General features: G+C 44.3%; 1 protein-coding gene across 2 annotated transcripts; it reads left to right on the forward strand.

Annotated features, from left to right (window-relative positions):
* The first annotated feature begins 828 nt into the window (after positions 1–828).
* Positions 829–19,638, forward strand: LOC125092390 (PWWP domain-containing DNA repair factor 3B-like). Of its 2 annotated transcripts, none has more exons than XM_047716833.1 (3): positions 829–963; positions 16,428–16,611; positions 17,331–19,638. In XM_047716833.1, exon 3 carries the CDS (start codon positions 17,550–17,552, stop codon positions 19,569–19,571), a length of 2,022 nt encoding a protein of 673 aa, XP_047572789.1. In that variant the 5' UTR covers positions 829–963; positions 16,428–16,611; positions 17,331–17,549; the 3' UTR covers positions 19,572–19,638. The 2 variants fall into 2 exon arrangements, with proteins under 2 accessions (XP_047572789.1, XP_047572788.1); XM_047716832.1 differs by lacking the exon at positions 829–963 and adding an exon at positions 8,514–8,604.
* The last annotated feature ends 1,222 nt before the right edge of the window (positions 19,639–20,860 follow it).

The following is a 20,860-nucleotide window of genomic DNA, read 5'->3' on the forward strand; positions in this document are numbered from 1 at the left end:
TAGTGTAAGGCCAGATTATAATTTAAGAGGACGAGGATCAAAGAGTACAAATGTTTACCCAAGTTTGCAGAGCTGCTCAGTAGAGCTAGGGCCAGACCTTTGGTATTTTGACCCGTTGCTCTCCCCTGGCCCTCGCCCGTCACTGTTTTGTGTCACTTTGCCTCTCTGGGAATAAACCACATCTTCAGCTGTAAATCATGATCTCCAGCAGTGCTGTCTCTTCCAGTAACACAGAAAATGGTTTGAAGAGTGTCACTGTAGATGTGGAGGTCCTTTACAAAGTTGTTGTTTTTGATGTAAATTTCAAAACAAGTTAATCGGGGGAGGTACTATCTTTGACATTTTGGAGGGCACCTAAACGTTATGAAATGACAAACCCACTGAAGAGTTCGTGCAGACCAGACCAGGTGACAAGCAAAAAGGGGCTATCCTCGGCAGGGCAAAGATCGGTAGTTCAACAACTATTTTCCGGTTCCAAATTTTCAGGGACATTCTGACTCTTTATGGCTGCCACGAGGAGGGGAATCTGAATTTGTAGGAAGCTGCCACAAGGGGTTTGGGTAATTAGTAAAGATAATGTAAGGTAAGTGCTGTGGAGGGTCCTGTACCTACCTAAGCATTCCATCCTTCACCCTTTCATCCTTGCTAACAGAACCTTGACCCCATCGCATAGAGAGGTGAGCACATGGCCCAGTCCAGCTCCTGGGCTGGCCATGATACTTGTCCCAGATGACACCAGTGGCATTCCTCGGAAAGCTTCTTGAACTGGAAAGACGCAGCTGGTTCCCCGCTTTGATCTTTCCCCTTTCTCTTGCCAGCAATACGGATACAACGTCTGTGTCTTTGGAGACAAAAGCCACAGCTAAGCATAGAGCGACAAGAAGGAAAAAAAGATCCTGGCTCCGTGAGCTGTGGTACCAGCCCTGAATGACGTATTCCTACTGTGTGTCACCAGGAATAAAGGTATTTGTCCGAGCCCCTATTCAAAATGCAGTAAGATGCAATTCATAATGATAGAGCCGTGCATAACTGGAATTTATTTTTACCCAACTCGTATCAGGTGTGGTGGACTGTTACTGTAACAGTTAAGCCCAAACACGTTTAATGACTCAAAACTACTTCGTTTATTTCTCCTGTAACATTTCTGGGAAAGTGAGTATGTCCTCCTGGTGGGCATTATCCGTGCACGTCTACAGGGACCCGGGCTGTCAGAAAGTCTGCCACGTCCAACACGTGGCTTCCACGTTTGCCCTGGAGGTGGCCCGCTTTGCAGTTTGCTCAAAGGGGAAAAGAGCAGAGAGGTGCACCAGGTACAAGGTTTCTACGAGTTAGGTCTGGCAGTGGCACACATCATTTCCCCTGACATCCCGTTGCCTGGCTCTCATTCACACAGTCACATCTAGCAGCAAGGAAAGCTGGGAAAGGATGTCTAATTGGGGGCCCAGGACTGCAAGATTTTACAGGAGTGCAAGGATTTTAGGTGGAGAGGAGTGCAAGGACTTAGGTGGTGAGCTGGAAGACCCTGCAACCTGTGCCTTTCTAAAATTAATCTAAAACTTGACTACATTGGGTTTTCTTAAAGGAAAACTCACAAAAATGCTCAAAGCCTGAACTGAAAGTCCAGCATGAAATTAAACAAGGCCATCCCACTTTATGGACTGTGAGGCAGTGAGCTAATCTCTTGACTTCTCTAAGCCTCGCTGACTTTCTTACTATCCTAAAGGCACAACAATAGTATTTGTCTCATAATATTTTGGGTGAAATTAAGGGAAGTAATGCATAAAAACACTCATGGGCACTCAATAATATAAGGCAAGCACTCAAATATTAGTAACAGTATAATGACATTAATGTTCATAATTAATTCTATTTAATTGCGAGTATGTTATAATAATTATTATGTGGCCATTATAATGGCCACTTCTTTTAGCCACTGGTACACAGTTTCCTGAATATCAAACACTGAATGCAAACTTGTGCCTGCCATATATTTGAAAGCATAAAAAACAAATATTTTCATCATCAGGATTACATATAACATTTCATTAACAAACGTGGATTCGGGACGGGAAACGTACCGTCCAAGTATACGAATTATTTAGGGTATGTCAAATGTCTCCAGGGCATTCTTATCCTTTAAGGCAGTATTTCTCCCACAGAAGTCAGAGAGGACGACAGATGTTTGAATAAAAGCAAAAAAACTGCGTGCAGTTCTGGTTGACCCCTCTCTTCTTTTTTTCCTTCCACTCCCCCTGTTCTCCTTTGGCCTCCATAACTGCATACTCTCCTGCTATCCCCTTTCATTCTGGCAACTTCTTATTACCATTGCTAGGTCCTTCTTTTCTTTTCTTTTTTTTTGAAGATTTTATTTGTTTGTTTGTTTGTTGTTTTATTTTTATGTATTTTATTTGATTGATTGATTAGTTTATTTATTTATTTGTCAGAGAGAGAGAGGTTCACAAGCAGGCAGAGAGGCAGGCAGAGGGAGAGGGAGAAGCAGGCTCCCCGCTGAGCAAGGAGCCTGACAGGGGACTCCATCCCAGGACCCCAAGATCATGACCTGAGCCGAAGGCAGACCCTTCACCGACCGAGCCACCCAGGCATCCCTCTAGCTCCTTCTTTTCAAATGAGCCCTCACGTGATGGCGTTCCTCAGGACTTGGTTTTACATGGTTCTTTTCTCAATTTATACCCTTTCCCTAAATGCTTCCGTGTATGTCCATGGTTTCAATGGCCATTTACGTCCGAGTTTCTCAAAGAGTGGTGCATGGGATCGCCTGTATCAGAATCACGGAAAAGAGAGGGTTAAAGTCCAGATTCCTTGGATCTGTCCAAGGCCTGCCCAATCAACTGTGTGAGCGGGCACTGGGAATCTGCATTTTAAATAAATTCTCCAGGTTGCTCTCAACCCCACTAAATTTGGAACCACTGTATTTGTCAAGGAGGACCTGACTGTCATTAACAACGGCAGCTCAACATCTCCATCTGGTGGCTTCCTAACACCACTGTCTTTGTTTTGCAAATGTAGTCCATGGATGTTAGAAAACTATTAAAAAACCTGAAAAACCCATACATACATACATATAATAAAAATAGTATATCAAAATTTAAAAAAAAAAACCCTGAAAACAGGAAAGAAATAGGAACAGAGGACATTAGTGGAGTATCTGCTCCATGAATAACCAAGATTGAGTTGTAACATCTTTTGACTTTTTCCAACACCAAACTTGAACTTGTCTGTACTAAACTTTTAAGGGGAATTCAAACGGATGCATCTCAGTTGTCATCCGACTACACAAAAACACAGGTATTGGATGACTCCTATCTGTAGACCATTGCACCATGCATGTTTTGATTTCTTACAGGAGGATTTCATGAATTTTCAAGGTGTCTCTCCAGAGGTTAGCTAACAAAAAAACATTCCACTTTCCAAAAACAATTTAATACAATTCTACTGTTAAGTCTTTCTTCTAACTAATAAAGCAATAAATACTCATGGTAGAATAATTTTCACAAAATATAAAACTTACGGAGAAAATGGAATTCATACTTCATTCTGCTACTGAGACATACTATACAGTTTGAAATTGGGGGATACTCTCTGCTTCTTTCCTTCTCCCTTCCTCTCTCTCCCACTCTTCCCCCTATATTATTTTCCTTTAACATTTCACTTTTTTGTTCCTGCCTTAATTTGCTACTAGCCCTGGGTTGTTTGGTTTTGTGTGTGTGTGTTTTTTTCCTTCCTGGTTTTAGTCACTCGTTTTACTTCTTTCATCTAAGATTTAGAAGCAAAGCTTCAATATTTCATTCCGTCCAATCCCACTTTCATACTGACTACTTCAAGTTAGCGGGCTAATGCTTAGCCAGTGAAATATGTTTTGTTTCTAATTCCCTTCCTTGTGCTGTTCAACATTTCACTGGCTCTTGTAAGCTCACCAATGTGTTGGGTGAGAGGTGACTGATGATGACCCTCCAGCCGGGGGAGGGGAGGGGTAGGGATCGTCTCTTCAACAAGTGCCTCTGGGACAATGGTATATCCACACACAAATGAATGAAGTTGGACACTATAGTCACACCATACACAGAACGCCTAAATATAAGAGCTAAAATTATAAAACTCTCAGAATAAAACGTCATAGTAAACCTTCATGACCTTGGATCTCTTAAATACTAGACCAAATGCAACAAAAGAAAAAAATAGGTAAGTTGGCCTTCATCAAAATGAAAGTATTTTTGCATTAGAAGACACTATTGAGGGGCACCTGGGTGTCTCAGTCAGTTAGGCGTCTGCCTTCGGCTCAGGTCTTGATCCTGGGGTCCTGGGATGGAGCCCCGCATCGGGCTCCCTGCTCAGCGGGGAGCCTGCATCTCCCTCTCCCACTCCCCCTGCTTCTGTTCCCTCTCTCGCTGTCTCTCTCTCTGTCAAATAAATAATAAAACAGAAGTCTTTTTTTTTTTTAAAGACAATGTTGAGAGAGAGAGAGAGAGAAAAGGTATCCTACAAGATGGGAGAAAACACTGGCAAATCATAGGTCTAGGGAGAGTCTAGTAACCAGATTATATAAAGAACTCTTACAACTCCAACCAAATGACAAAGCAAACGATAAAAATGGGAAAGGGATCTGAAAACATATTTCTCCAAGAAAGATATACAAATGGCTACCATGATAGTATGCTCAATATGATTAGTCATTAGGAATTGCAAATCAAAACCCAACAATAGGTATTAACACCCATTAGGATGTCTAACATTAGGGGGAAAATAACAAACTGCTCTTGAGAATGTGGGGAAGTTGGAAGACTTATACACTGCTGGTGGGAATTTAAAATGGTACAGCCACCGTTAGAAACAGTTTGGGGAGGGGCGCCTGGGTGGCTCAGATGGTTAAGCATCTGCCTTCGGCTCAGGTCTTGATCTTGGGGTCCTGGGATCGAGCCCCGTGGTGGGCTCCCTGCTCGGCGGGGAGCCTGCTTCTCCCTCTCTCACTCTCTCATTCTCTCTCTCTCTCTCTCTCTCTGCATCTCCCCCTGCTTGTGCTCGTGCTCTCTCTCTTTCTGTCAGATAAATGAAAACTTTTTAAAAAATTATGTTAATCACCCTGAAGTACATCATTAGTTTTCGATGTAGTGTTCCATGATTCACTGTTTGCATAAAACACCCCGTGCTCCATGCAATCCGTGCCCACCTTAATACTCATCGCCAGGCTCACCCATCCCCCAACCCCCCTGCCCTCTAAAACCCTCAGCTTCCCAGAGCCCACAGTCTCCCGTGCTTCGTCCCCCACTCCGATTTCTCCCCCTACATTTTCCCCTTCCTTCTCTTAACGTCCTCCATGCTATTCCTCATGCTCCACAAGTAAGTGAAACCATGTGATAATTGACTTTCCCTGCTTGACTTAGTTCACGCAGCATAATCTCCTCCAGTCCCACCCATGCTGATGCAAAAGTTGGGCATCCATCCTTTCTGATGGCTGCGTAATATTCCACTGTGTGTGTGGACCCCCCCCCCCATCTTCTTTATCCATTCGTCTGTTGAAGGGCAAATTGGCTCCTTCCACAGTCTGGCTATTGTGGACATTGCTGCTATGAACAAAATCTTTATTTTTACTTTTATTTTTTGCTGTAGTTTTTATTTACTTACTTTTTATTATGTTATGTTAGTCATCATACAGTGCACCATTAGTTTTTGATGTAGTGTTCCAAGATTCAAAATCTTCAAAACAAAATAAAAAGAAATAAAAACAGTTGGGTGGTTCCCCAAAAGCTTAAACATACGATTAGCATATGGTGCAGCAGAGATATCCCCACACCCCCCAGTTTAAAACAGGCATTCAAAAAAGACATGAACACGTATGTTCATAGTAGCACTATTCAAAACAGCCCAAAGTGGAAGCAACCCAGTTTTCTATCAACAGGTGACCGGATAAACATAAGGTGGACTAGCCATACAACAGAATGTTATGCAGACACAAAAGGGAATGTTGCAATGTAGATGAACTTTAAAAATGATTATTCTGTGTATAATAAGCTACACACAAAAGGTTACATATTGTGTGATTCCATTGATATGAAATATTCAGAATAAGCCGGCCCATAAAGACAGAACGTAGATTTCTGGTTGCCAGGGGTTGGGGGCCGGTGGAGTGAGGAGTGACTGGGTATAAGATGGGTGTAAGATTTCCTTTAGAACTTATGAAAATGTTCTGTTAAGAAGAAAGAGGTGACGGTTTCACAACACTGCAAATTTACTTCATGCCACTGAATGGTATGCTTTAAAATGTTATGTGAATCTCAATGCAGTAAAGAAATATTTTAATTAAACATAGTGTTTCTTTGACCACTGTAATAAAATGTTGAAGTGTTTTGGGAAAAAAAAAAAAAAAAAAAAAAAACAAGACAAAACAAAACCTAAGCAGTCCCATTTTAATGTATTCACTTAAAAATAATACTAAGCCCATGATTGCTTACACGTAAATATGCTTTAGGAAAGAAAATCACATTTTTGAAAACAAACAGAAGTATTAAAAGTATGGCATCGTTTTACATCTTTGCAAATCTATTTAATACCTCCCTGAATAGGAAGGACCTGGATTTTCTTACCTGCCTCTTCACTTCACCTCTTGCAATCTGTTGTTTCAATGGAAAGGCAACCAAGCCGTCCAGAGTCACTGATACTGCGTAGGGAGAAGAAGGCCTCCCTGGTCCTCCAGAGGGTTCTCAGGGACCACCCCCAAGGCCTCCCAGAATGACCACCGGGCACTGCCGAAGTCTGCCGTTCCTTCATGAAGTTTAATCAGCCCTTTGAGAGCAGAGACACTATTAGCTGATTTGAGAAAAATGGAGCCTAGGGAACAGGGACGTTAGGGCGCAATGTGAAGGTCACACAGGCGAGGAGACGCAGACCTGAGACTCAAACCTGCATCGGTCTTTCAGAAAGCATGTCTGATTTGAAAAGATCGACCATGGATGCACCCAACTATTTTCCCTCCCCAAAACCTACACAGGCTACATGGAGGGTGGGGGGAGGGGGGTCTCGGTATCTCTCTCCCTCTCCTCTACACTAAGAACCTGGGGAAAGCCTTCATTCAGTTGGCACACAGTTATGTAAAAGTCCAGCTTTGGGGCGCCTGGGTGGCTCAGTGGATTAAAGCCTCTGTCTTCAGCTCGGGTCATGATCCCAGGGTCCTGGGATCAAGCCCCGCATCGGGCTCTCTGCTCGGTGGGGAGCCTGCTTCCCCCTCTCTCTCTGCCTGCTTCTCTGCCTACTTGTGATCTCTGTCTGTCAAATAAATAGGTAAAATCCTAAAAAAAATAAAAATAAAAAATAAATAAAAAAAAATAATAAAAGTCCAGCTTGCACGTCTCTCTTGGATCGCATATAGAATGGGAGGGCTTTGTCTGGCCCCAGAATCTGGGGTCTAGGGCTGTGCTGGGTCTGTCTGGAATCATCATCTCATGAGGGGCTGATGTGGGGCATCACTTGCCAAATCAGCATTCAGTGACCTCATGTCAGTGGCTTGAAGTCGGCCATAATGGGAGTATTTACATCACGGAAATGGGAAAACCCTGGAAACTGGAATTGCACTCTCCCCTCCCAAGGGCCCGTCTCCAGCACATCACTGCCCAGGACTGGCCACAGAAGAATTGCCTGGAGCTCATTACCAGGAGGAAGAGCTGCATCACAGGGCAGCTCTGTCCCCTAATGTAAATGTCTATGGGAGAGGAAGTGGGTGCTGTGTGCCCTGATGATAGGAGCCCTGTCTCTGAGCATAGTATTCATTGTCAGCATGGTTGCAGCAGTCCAGGCTGAGCACAGATCCCAGATGTGAGAGGTTCATCTCTGTCTCCCTATCGTCCTAGATCAAGGACATTTGGGGGAGTTGTCTCTCTTCTCAGGAATCACTGGTGTCCTGAAAACCCTGTCAATACATATACTTTTCCAACTGTAGACTCGGGGTCATTTGGTCCTGAGTTTCTAGTTTGCCTTCCACTGACAGACATCCAGGTCCTTCATCCTCACACGATTTCTCCTCTTGGGTCATTTTAAATTGACTGAGAGTCCTTGGATCCCACCTACACAAACACTCCTGGCCTCATGTGTCCTGGCAGGTTGAAAGGAGGCCCTTAACAGGGCCTGGATCCCAAGTGGGGTGTGTGTGTGTGTGTGTGTCTGTGTGTGTGCGCGTGCGTGTGTGTGTGTGTGTGAAGGGAAAACCGAAGCTGTTATCTTTCTACTTTATTTCCTCCATAATCCACTTTCCAAGAACTCCCCTGCCCTCAATACCTTTTCTGAGAACATAGGGTATTGTCTCTAATATTTCATTCATTCATGCACTCACTCACTCATTCATTCATTCATTGGGTTGGTCAGGGTGTAACTGACTGAGAGTGAGATCAGTGCTCTGCATCTGAGGATGTGTTAGTACTTCCTCGTTTCCATAGAAAGCTAACATCAGGGAGAACGTTTTGATGACATTCTGGTTTCCATGACAACTGGGGTAGGCCATTCTTTCCTGGAGGCAGAAACATTTAACAAGGATATTTACAGACTGGAGAGATGGAGTAACTGTAGAAACATCAAGACTAGTCGGTGTCTGCTATCAATGTGAGTCGTGTGTGTGCGTGCGTGCGTGTGCGTGTGTGTGTTTGTATGTGTTGCCAGCGTGTGGTCTTTAGTTGGACATTAAGAGCTCTAATCCCTCCTGTTTTATGAGAGAGGATGTCAGCTCCTCTTGTGGGGGGGCTAAGGTGATTGAATAACCTGTCACACCCCAGTCCCATTTTGCTATCCTGAGGTGACACCATTGCACGAGGGCATTGTTACCTGAGTTCTTGAAAACAGAGATCCCCAAATATTTCTCATTGTGTACCTCTGCTTAACAATTGTCCCATGAACCTTTAAGGACATAAGTTTACTCATTTACACCTACTTACAGTAAAGTTACTATGTGTACGATATGAGAGAGAACATCAGGAGTCAGCAAACGAGGGAGATGGGTAGGATTGGAAAAATCTAATGTTACTTTGCATAACCTCGGGGATAATACTGTGCTCACCCCGAGTAGCTGACACACACACAAACTGAGAAACATCCCTAAAAGACAAAGTCTGAGCCCAAGCTCTGAGGTCTCCTCCTCAGAGGTCATGGCTTCTCAGAACCATCATAACGTCCCTTGGTTTCTCCAGAACTACAAGTGCCTACACTTCCTATCATGGCACTCTTGTCTCACTGTTCCTTTTTGTCTTTTTTTTTTTTTCTTTTTTGGTCTCCAAATAATTCTGTCAAGCTCTCTCTAATTAAAATAATAAGAGAAGGGGCGCCTGGGTGGCTCAGTGGGTTGGGCCGCTGCCTTTGGCTCAGGTCATGATCCCAGGTCCTGGGTTCGAGCCCCACATCGGGCTTTCTGCTCAGCAGGGAGCCTGCTTCCTCCTCTCTCTCTGCCTGCCTCTCTGCTTACTTGTGATCTCTGTCTGTCAAATAAATAAATAAAATCTTTAAAAAAAAATAATAAGAGAATATCGCCTATTAGTCATGTTTGTTTTTCCCTCTTTGCTCTTAAGGCAGTTCTTTTCCCTTTGGTTTCTAGAAGTTTTACCATGATGAGCCTAGCCCTGTTTGTGTGTGTTTTTTTCGTGTGTGTGTGTGTGCGCGCGCGTGCGCGCGTGCACACGTGACGGGGGGAGTGGGAAGGGAGAAAATGTATTATGTTCGCAGGTTGGCACATCAGTATACCACCCGATAGTTTTTCTTTGTTTTGGAACACTGTTGGCTATTGTTCCTTCATACATTCAGCAACACTTCTCTCTTCTTGGGCTGCAATACAATATCTCTTATGTGGTTATATATATATACATTTTAATAATGAATATTTCCTTTGATCAATATAAAATATACCTCAAAGGCATTTCAAGTCTATTCTCACTGTTTTCTCTGCAGTGGTATGGTATCATTTTCCTTGCCTCCTTTTTTGTTCACTTACATCCAGTATTTCATTTTGGATCTCCTTAGAATCTTTGTAAAGTAAGGTTTTGGTGCCTTTGTATACATAAATTTGTCCTCCCTGTAATATCTTGAAACATTTGAAAAACGATGATATATACCCTCACTCACCACACACTCCCATCCTTTTTCTTCTTCTCTTTTCGGTGAAACAATGCCATGACATTTCTGTTTACCATTCTAGACTTTTCTCTTGCATTTACATGTCTTCTGTATCCTAAGATGAAGTATATATTGTTGCTCTCCTGTGAATGTGTGCTTTACATAAAGGGTATTATTGGTACTTAATTGGCCTCTAGTTAGACGTTTGTTTGCTTTTTTTTGGTTTTTGGTTTTTGGTATGTGGGGTTTTGTTTTGTTTTGTTTTTGGTCTGAATTTTTTTTCCTGAGTCAGTACGTGAAGGTCTGCATCCATCAGTCTTTGTGTTGGAGACATAACACACCCTTGTTGGCCTAGATTATAGGTTTGTTAGTCTTTCCCCATGGGTAGCAAGCACCTGGCACATATCCAATGTTGTCGTGACAAGCTACAGTGCAATGACTTCTCTTGTGAACGAGGGCACCTTTTTCTTCTTGCGCACGACACAGGGAAATCGGTACGTTCTGAAATACGCACCTTGTCCACTCACCTGGATATTAGTAGCTATGGAGGTCTCACCTGCAGGAAAGAGGAGGCTGTCCTTGATTTTGTCCAACCCTAATGCCGCGCGTGATTTCATTAGTGTTATGGATGGTGGCGGAGGTCTCCCTGTGGCCGGTAATAGGGTCTGGAGGGGTAACAGAGCATCTTTGGAAGAAAGTTGGCCTACTTGATGGGAGAAACCACCTGAGTCTGCGAAAGGCATGGGAGGGAAGCCACTCTAGTCTTAAAGCAAGGCCCTGGGGGAAACCTTGACTTTTGTATAGTTCTTTGCTCAAGCACTCCTGCTTCTCCTTCTCTGAGTAGATGGCTCTTGGTGGTGTGTGCCTGCAGGCGTAGCTGCTGCGGTTCCTCCTTCCTTAAGGAAAAATTGGGAGGCAGATCTTGGCAATTTGAAGGTGTATGTGTATTTAGTGTTGTAACTGATCATTTGTAGGTAAGAAGCAAGCCTAACTGTTTCACTTCTTTGAGAAAACTGAGGCCAGGTCATGATTTTCCAGCCTGTAATATTTGCCATTTAAGTGTTTGTACAAAAGTAGCCCAGATTTCCAAGCAGGCATGACCTCTATGAATTTATGAAACTAGTGAACAACATAAGGGAAAGGTTTAAAGATATCAAATCCCATTCCGTTATTCTACAAATGGAACTCAAACCCGATGAATGCTTAAAAACTTTCACATGTGGGGCGCCTGGGTGGCACAGTGGGTTAAGCCTCTGCCTTCGGCCCAGCTCATGATCTCAGGGTCCTGGGATCAAGCCCCACATCAGGCTCTCTGCTCGGCAGGGAGCATGCTTCCCACCACCCACCCCCCTTCTGCCTCTCTGCCTACTTGTGATCTCTGTCAAATAAGTAAATAAAAATCTTTAAAAAAAAAAATCTGAGGGTTTTGAAAGGGCGGGGGGGGGGTGCCGGAGGTTGGGGGAGCCAGGTGGTGGGTACTACGGAGGGCACGTATTGCATGGAGCACTGGGTGTGGTGCATAAACAATGAATTCTGTTACACTGAAAAGAAATTAAAAAAAAAAACAAAAACAAAACAACTTTCACATGTGAAAGTTCATGCTGAATTCATCTGGCACTGGAAAGGTGCAAAAATAGGCAAGAACGTATTTTCTTTTATAACTGAAATTACACAAGATGTGCCTTTATAATAAAAAGGGGCAACTGCCAGCTTTTTTTTTATGGATATACATGTTTGGGGGACAGTTTAAAATCACAAAACCTAGCTCCCTGTTCAGTGGGGAGTCTGCTTCTCCCTCTGTCTCTTCCCCTCCCCTGCCCCGACTTGTGCGTGCACACGCTCTCTCTCTCTCTCTCTCTCAAATAAATAAATAAATAATATATATATATATTTTTTTTTTTTAAAAAAGGAAAGAAACTCCAAGGGGTGCCTGGGTGGCTCAGCCGGCTGAGCATCCCACTCTTCATTTTGGCTCAGGTCGTGATATCAGAGTCGTGAGACTGAGCCCTGCGTCGGGCTCCACACTAGGCATGGAGCCTCCTTGAGATTCTCTCTCTCCCTCTCCTGATGCCCCTCCCCCGCTCCCTCTAACAACAACAACCACCAAAGTCCGGTAAATAAGTAGTCATTGTAGGGAAGGAATGAGTGGGTGTTGGGGTAAAGGTGAGAGAAGGCCTGCCTCTGGGGAGTGGGGTGGTATGGGAATTATATCGAGGAAAGTGCCCTTATTTTGAGACAAGACCTTCAGAGGATTGTTTTCTTCTTTCTTTGGAAGTGATTATACAGCCCTTACTGGGGAAGGAGTTGAAGAATAAAGCTTCCAAAATAGTTCTTCCAGAACTCATGGCTGTTGATTGGAAAAAATAAATACCCATTGCCATCAAGTTCTCTTCATTCCTTAACCAAAGAGCAAATGGAATAGAACACAAGTTTACCAGGACTTAAATGCCGTAGCTGGTCCATCTGAGGGTTCTATTTCTTGATGGTCTGGAATTGACTGTGAAGTTATAGATTGTGGAGGAGCTGTTTGTACCATTTCCCTTCCAGGTTCTTTTTTAAATATTTCATTTATTTATTTGAGAAAGAGAGAGAGAGAGAGAGCCAGACAGACAGACAGACAGAGAGGAGAGAGAAAGAGCGAGTGGGCAAGTGGGGGTGGGGAGGGAGGGGAAGGGGCAGAGAGAGAGGGAAAAGCGGACTCCCCGCTGAGCAGGGAGCCCAGATGCAGGACTCAGTCCCAGGACCCTGAGATCATGACCCAAGCCAAAGGCAGAGACTTAACTGACTGAGCCACCCAGGCGTCCCTCCCCTTCTGTTTTATTCTGTTTATTTTTACTGGGCAGGCATGTTTGATATGGTTGTAAACTAAAATTCTGGACACATTTTCATATCCAAGCCCTCTGAGGATTGGGGGGTTACTTTAAAGGTTACTTTAGTGTCATTCAAAGGTTCTGTGTCTTTTTTTCTTTTCAGCTTTCCAGAGATTTTTTTAAATCATTTTTTAAAATTTATTTTCAGCATAACAGTATTCATTGTTTTTGTACCACACCCAGTGCTCCATGCAATCCGTGCCCTCTCTAATACCCACCACCTGGTTTCCCCAACCTCCCACCTCCTGCCCCTTCAAACCCCTCAGATTGTTTTTCAGAGTCCATAGTCTCTCATGGTTCACCTCCCCTTCCAATTTCCCCCAACTCCCTTCTCCTAACTTCCCATGTCCTCCATGCTATTTGTTATGCTCCACAAATAAGTGAAACCATATGATAATTGACTCTCTCTGCTTGACTTATTTCCCTCAGCATCATCTCTTCCAGTCCTGTCCATGTTGCTACAAAAGTTGGGTATTCATCCTTTCTGATGGAGGCATCATATGCCATAGTGTATATGGACCACATCTTCCTTATCCATTCGTCCGTTGAAGGGCATCTTGGTTCTTTCCACAGTTTGGCAACCGTGGCCATTGCTGCTATGAACATTGGGGTACAGATGGCCCTTCTTTTCACTACATCTGTCTCTTTGGGGTAAATACCCAGTAGTGCGATGGCAGGGTCGTAGGGAAGCTCTGTTTTTAATTTCTTGAGGAATCTCCACACTGTTCTCCAAAGTGGCTGCACCAACTTGCATTCCCACCAACAGTGTAAGAGGGTTCCCCTTTCTCCACATCCCCTCCAACACATGTTGTTTCCTGTCTTGCTAATTTTGGCCATTCTAACTGGGGTAAGGTGATATCTCAATGTGGTTTTAATTTGAATCTCCGTGATGGCTAGTGATGATGAACATTTTTTCATGTGTCTGATAGCCACTTGTATGTCTTCACTGGAGAAGTGTCTGTTCATATCTTCTGCCCATTTTTTTGATATGATTATCTGTTTTGTGTGTGTTGAGTTTGAGGAGTTCTTTATAGATCCTGGATATCAATCTTTTGCCTGTACTGTCATTTGCAAATATCTTCTCCCATTCCATGGGTTGCCTCTTTGTTTTGTTGACTGTTTCCTTTGCTGTGCAGAGATTTTTTTTTTTTTAATTTATTTTCAGCGTGACAGTATTCCTTGTTTTTGCACCACACCCAGTGCTCCATGTGATCCGTGCCCTCTCCAATACCCACCACCTGGTTCCCCCAACCTCCACCCCCCACCCCTTCAAACCCCTCAGATTGTTTTTCAGAGTCCATGGTCTCTCATGGTTCACCTCCCCTTCCAATTTCCCTCAACTCCCTTCTCCTCTCCATCTCCTCTTGTCCTCCATGCTATTTGTTATGCTCCACAAATAAGTGAAACCATATGATAATTGACTCTCTCTGCAAAGGTTCTGTTTTTAATACATTGTTCCTGGTGTGTGAAAGAGGATCAAGATTTACATATCATTGTCTCTATCTGTCTGTCATCTCTCTGTCTATACACCCACCTGTATACATCTTTGGGGGGAAAGAAGAGAGCTGCGCTCCTGTTAGTACGAAAGATAAAAGGGAAATCATTTGCAACATCGTGTACCAACCCTTAATGGAAGTTATTTGGGCAATGGGCCAAAGCATATGGTGAGAAGGCCATGTAGGATTTAATATTTTCCTTTAACACCCTTCCCTTCCGATTGCCTCTCTGAAGGGTGCATTGCTTTGGTCATCGGAGAATTAACTGCCGTTGACATTTTGGTTGTCCGCTGAAAGTTACTCCATTAAAGTGTTTCCTAGTTGAACAGATAGATGTACACAAATGAGAATAGGAGAGGATATTCAAATAGGTGGTATGGTTTTTAAAGCCCTTTTTAATATCTTACAGAAAATATGTATAAACAGAATAAAAAATGACGGGAGTCTCTGGACCCATATAGTTGCAGTTAGCATTCCTCCTAGGTGATCAGATTACTGATGCTTAACATTTTCCCCACTTTATAATTTTAAACAACAGTTTAGATAATTCCATGTGTATTTTCAAAATAAGGAACCGAAAGGAGCTAAAAATAACATCTGCCCCAGAAGCAGAAACATTTGCATGCGTGTGTAGAGCAGAAAGCATGGATTATATGCATCAACATCAGGCATCTTGGGCCTCTAACGTCATTACTCTGAGTGTGTGTGTGTGTGTGTGTGTGTGTGTGTGTGTGTGTGTTGTGTGCGTGTGTCTTGGGGACGGGTAGCTATCTGGTTGGAGATGAGGTGACTCAGGCACTCCTGTATGAGGGGCTGGCGGGTCCTGCTGCAGGGAGACTGCAGTTGGCTGAGTCACCCGTTTTTCCTTCTCCCTTTTGTTCTGTGTCCTCACATGACACCTGTGTTCTGAGAGCCGGCACACTGAGTTCTCTAAAGCAGAGGACACAATACCCGCGTGATCATACACTCTGGCAAGAAAAGGTTTGTGCGGGCTATCCCCAAAGTAGGTATAGTCAGTCGCCATACATTTCTTGTTATACCTATGAGTATGTGTGAACAAAGTTGTGCATTCATGCATTTATTAGGGAAATAATATTTTGTACTATGAAACATATCATTTGAAACTGATAATGGATGAGCTCAAATCTGTGAGTTATAATACCCATTTGAACAGTGTATATACAGAGAAGTAGAACCCATTAACAGGGTATTTCTTGGGGGGCGGGGAGAGGGATTGAGAGAACAACTGCATCTTCGGCCTTACACACATCTAAATGTTTGAAATGTGTTTAAATAAAGTTTTTAAAATGTCAGAGAAACCACATTGTAAAGAGAGTCACAAAAACCATGCAAAAAATCAGCATTCACATGAAACAGTGATCAAATGTGCGCTTGAGGGAAGAAAGGTAGTCCTAGGCAATATGTGCAGGCATGTGTATATGGACGCATAGGAAACGTGTGACAGGCCCATATGCCATCATACTGACAGTAAGCATCTATAATGTATGGCCTCCCGTATATATCTCTCCACCCATTTTGTGTTCTCTACAAACCCATTTAATGTTACTTGCGAAACACCAAGACACGCTTACATTATAGACCCCATTTTTGTTACACACACACCACACACACACACACACACACACACACACATACACACACACTGGCTGCTCCTATTAAATCAGTGCTTCCAAGGCAGACAAAAAGACTATCATGAAAGCAGTAGTTCCCACAGTTCTGAAATAGGAGGACTGGCCTAAACTAAGTAGCTTAACGTCGAAATATCTTGGAAACGCAAAAGAAGGAAGCAAATAGACGTGTCCACATTATAAATGAGATTTAACTGATTTTTCTTTTTCTGTTTCAGAATGGCCTGCATTCCAGAGTTGGGGAAGGGAAAGTGATGAACCCATCCCCATTTTGTTGGCTTAATTTCCCATCTGCTTTTCTGATTTTCTAGATTAACATTAGAGGTACATGGTAGGTCCTGGGCATCTACAGTTGATGTCATTCGATCTCTGGAAGGACAGTGCACTTCAGAAGCACAGAACAGAGTCAAGGGTCTGCCGGACAAGCAGTTGGAGTGTGTGAATCAACAGATGCAGCTCACAGAACCTCACCTCCCCCGATCCACGTGGTGTTCTGTAAGACGTTCTTCTTTTACTAAACACTTCATTTGCAATCATTTCATGTTGACATTGGGAGTGTGGTTTATTTGGCTCCTCGCCCTACAGTCACTTTCTTACCCAAAATTGTGCCGGAGGCAGGGGGAACAGCCTTTTCAACCACCACAGAGAAATGAAAATGTACATGGTGCAGCCAATGGCCCATGCCTGCAGCAATCCTGACGAAGGACGGTACCAGTAACCCCCAGGATGACCTTTGTGAGCCTCTGGATTCTAAGCTCAGGCTCCTGAACACGATGTTGTGCTGACATTCAGTGTCTGTAGGCTGGAGATCACCTCCGGCTTCCTTGGGTGCACCGGGCAGCATTAGCACCCACCAGGAAAGGAAAACCAAAGCATTCCCCCAGGATGAGCCCCAGGGAGCACAAAAGGTGCAGGATGTCCAGTAACACAGATGAGATCTGGAAAGTGACACCCACCTCCCCATACAGACGCTCTTTAATACGCAGTAGTAACAAGCAGGGCAAGAAGTTGGGTTTGGACGGTTATAAGACGCCTCTGGTATCTTCTGTATTTTTCCGCCCGATAGCTGCCATGGGTTTACCCCCTGTCGGAGACACACTCTTTCTATTTCTTTGTTTGCGCTCTTATCAATTCTCATTGACCATTGGTCTTCTACTTTCACAGAAGGAATTTGTTTCCTAATACTTTTCTTCTTTTCCTTTCCCACATTCCAGTATTCTCCAGCATAGTCCCTTCAAAACACAAGTTCCCGCGACCTGGGAGGTTCAGGTGAAGAAGCACGGGCCACACAAGCTAGGAACCCTTTGCGGTCCTAAGGCCGAAAGGGTGTGGTGAAGAGCATTGTTTTAGGGAAGACCTGCCGTGCCTGTGGGTGTGATGGCCAGACATCTCGACCTCTATTAATTACCTCTTGAGAGGAATCTCAAATCATAATGGATGCTGAGTATGTCCTATGCAATTGGAAAGGCCACGTTTGGCCAGCAAAGGTTTTGTCCAGAGCTAGGACCTCACCAAGACATAAGAGGAAAGGGGCACTTCTTCTCGAAGTTGAAATACTCTCAGTAGACGAAAAAATTAAAGTGAAAGCCACAGACACAAAGATCCTAAATGAGTCTCAAATTGAATACGTTGCCTCCTTGCTGATAGCTGAGTCGAAGGCCAGTGTCCCACCAGGACAGGAAGTGCCCTACAGAAACGCTCTTGCAGTGGCCCTAGAGATTCTGAATGAGCGAGCGAATTTGGGTCCAGCAAGAGCATCAGATGATCCAGAGACCACAAAGGGGACCACAAAAGCGTCCCAAAGGGGACCACAAAAGCGATCTCGTATAAAGTTCCGGAAGCCCAAAGGGAGCTTACTGAGGCGTCTTAGGAGAAGCAAAAAACTCAAATCGCTGCTGGTATGCTCACAGACTGAGGACGCCCCAGGCGGTGGCCAACCACAGGCACACAGAACCGTCACGCCTATTCCCAGGAAAACACGAGCGGAGCCCTCACAAAGCTCCAGCGCGTACCCAAACTTCCCATCACGTGCAGAAGATGATTATGAGAAAGAGGGCAAGGAAAAGAGGCACACCTTGAGAGTCAGGGCCTTGCATCGCCCCGTCAAGGAGGAGGGTACAGGTGCTAAAGATGGAGGCACCCTTCCATCTCCGCCACCAGGTTTCAACCTCGCTGTACCCAAGGCTCTGAAAGAAGAGGCCCATGACACCTACCCAAAGACCCTGGCCGTCTCCTCCGAATGCTCTGCCCTCTCCGGGAATGTTGAGGACCACGGAGAGGGTCCCCGGAAGCCAGGCTTGGAAGGTGCGGCGGCATCCTCCAGTGCCCCTCCCCCGAGGCTGCGTTATTCACTCCGTCTCGCAAATAAAAAAAGGAAGCTGCAGGTACTAGAGTTTGAGAAAGGGCCGCAAGAACTTCAGCCTTCAGTCCGCTCGAAGGCCGTTAACTCCACCACTGCTATTAGAAAGGATGTCGGCAAGGAAATGGGGCAACCGATAAGCATGGCTTTTCCACAAGAGCCTTGTCCCATTGAAGGAGGAATGATGGTCTGGTTTAAATTTCAGAATCACCCATTTTGGCCAGCAGTGGTAAAGAGTGTCAGCCAAACAGAGCAGACTGCAAGGGTGCTTTTGATTGAGGCAAACATGCCCTGTGACATGAGTGGCATTCAAGTACCTCTTCGAAGATTAAAACATCTGGACTGTAAGGAGAAGGAAAAACTAATGAAGAGAGCCGGGAAAGTGTACGAGCAAAGTGTGAACTGGTGTTTCTCCCTGATTTCCCACTACAGAGAAGGGCTCGGTCGTGGGTCTTTTGCAGGCTCTTTCCTGGACTATTATGCTGCTGATATCAGTTACCCAATTAGGAAAGCCATCAAGGACGGGGACGTGGAGATCGACTTCCCAAAGGTTAATTATGCCGACCTGGAAGATTCTGAGGAGGAGGCCTCCCTGGGTGGGAGGAGGCCCCACAAGAAAATTCTCCCGGACCGGATGAGGGCTGCTCGGGACCGAGCCAACCAGAAGCTCGTGGACTTCATTGTGAAAAGAAAGGGAGCCGATCACCACCTCCTGGACATCGTCAAAGGCAGGAAACAGTCCAGGTGGCTGGCATCATTTCTGAATTCAAGCAGGTACGTGATCTGCATTGAAACATACCTGGAGGATGAAGACCAGTTGGATGTCGTGGTAAGACATTTACAAGAAATCTACAAACAGATAGACAAGAAAATGCTGACTCTGGCAAGAGATGACAAGGTGAGTTTTGTTCTGGAAGTTCTTCTGCCAGAAGCAATCATTTGTTCAATTGCTGCACTTGATGGATTAGGTTACGAGGAGGCAGAACAAAAGTACCTAAAGGGGCCACCGGTGCATTACCGGGAAAAAGAGCTATTTGATAAAAATATTCTAAAGGGAATGAGAAAGACAGCAGCAACAAGGGGCAAAGCTAAATAACTCTTCTTGTGCTCACACTTTAGCAGGGAGACCTCTCACTGCCCTGTCTGTATGAAATGTGTGATCCTTCCATTCTGTACGGCATGTAAATTACATTCTGTAAATTGCGGCCCTGGGAACATGCTGCACTCCTTTTGGATCCATCTCTAGCACCTGTGGGTAGCACGGCCGTCATCATGTCTGGTTCCCAAATGCTTCACAAACTAATTTGTTAATTAGTTTGTTAACCTGTTAATTTGTTTGTTAGTTTGTAAGCTTAACTAATATGTTAAGTGCTGCAAACAGTTGTACTTCCCGCTACTTGCTTGGACGTGTAATTATCCAGATGTTTTCGTAACGTTGCTTTTGACAGTACTTCATATTTTAATATAGGAGGCACATTCTTTTACTACGTGAAAGACCCCTTGTGTCAGACATCGAGCCACGATCGTTTTTAAAATCTCAGATAGGTGTTTACAGAAACATCACATGGATTTCTCATTCTTTCTGCAAGGCCTCAGTATAAATGATCTGATCGCCTTCTCAAGGTAATTCCTAAATTTGATCTGCCATGCTCATCTGTTTGGAAAAATAGCCCTGAGGGGCGAAGCCAACAGCAGAGCTGTTTTGTTTTCTATATATTGCCACTACCTTCAAATGGTTCTTGGAAAAGCAGTCTGGAATCCAAAGTTCATGGGTCATCTGCCCGCAGTCCACGTGTGGATGAACGAAATCTCAACGTGCAGGAAAGTTTTTGTCAGCCTGTGCAAGATTGCTGACTCGACGCTTCCCTCAGATTCCACTTAGGGAAGTAGCTCTTGTTTGATGGCTAAAGGGTTTCCTAAAACAGGCTCCTGGCTGTCTTCCTAACTGACCGGATGCTTTACACATGGTGGTTTATCCCCATGTGGAAGACAACGAGAGTAATCATACACAAAGCTTAGCTGTTTGAAGCCTAGGTAGTCCAGGCTCACTGCTAGGAGCCCATCTAAGTGGCACACATTGTAGGGAAGCATGCGCTTTGCTCTGGACCTGTGTCCCCTAAAACACAGTCATTGTCTCAAACCAAGCAAGCTTTCTCTTCTGACTTATTCGCTGATGAGCCCTCACAGGTTCCAGCGGTCATAAAGGCAGCCTGGTAAAGTCCCACTAGGCTGCTTGAGCAATATAGATGGACAAGGTTCTGGGAACTCCGAAACGGGCAACAGGAAATCCTCCATGGGGCTAAACATGGCTATTGTCAGAATACAACGAAACATCTCTACAAGATGAATTCTGAAGTCCATGAATTGTTATCCTAACTTGAAACA

Source organism: Lutra lutra, chromosome X (assembly GCF_902655055.1).
Source record: "Lutra lutra chromosome X, mLutLut1.2, whole genome shotgun sequence".
Lineage (NCBI taxonomy): Eukaryota > Metazoa > Chordata > Mammalia > Carnivora > Mustelidae > Lutra > Lutra lutra.

What these genes read in the sequence shown, in the direction of transcription:
- LOC125092390 (XM_047716833.1), top strand. Translation starts at nt 17,550, where the DNA reads ATGGATGCTGAGTATGTCCTATGCAATTGGAAAGGCCACGTTTGGCCA.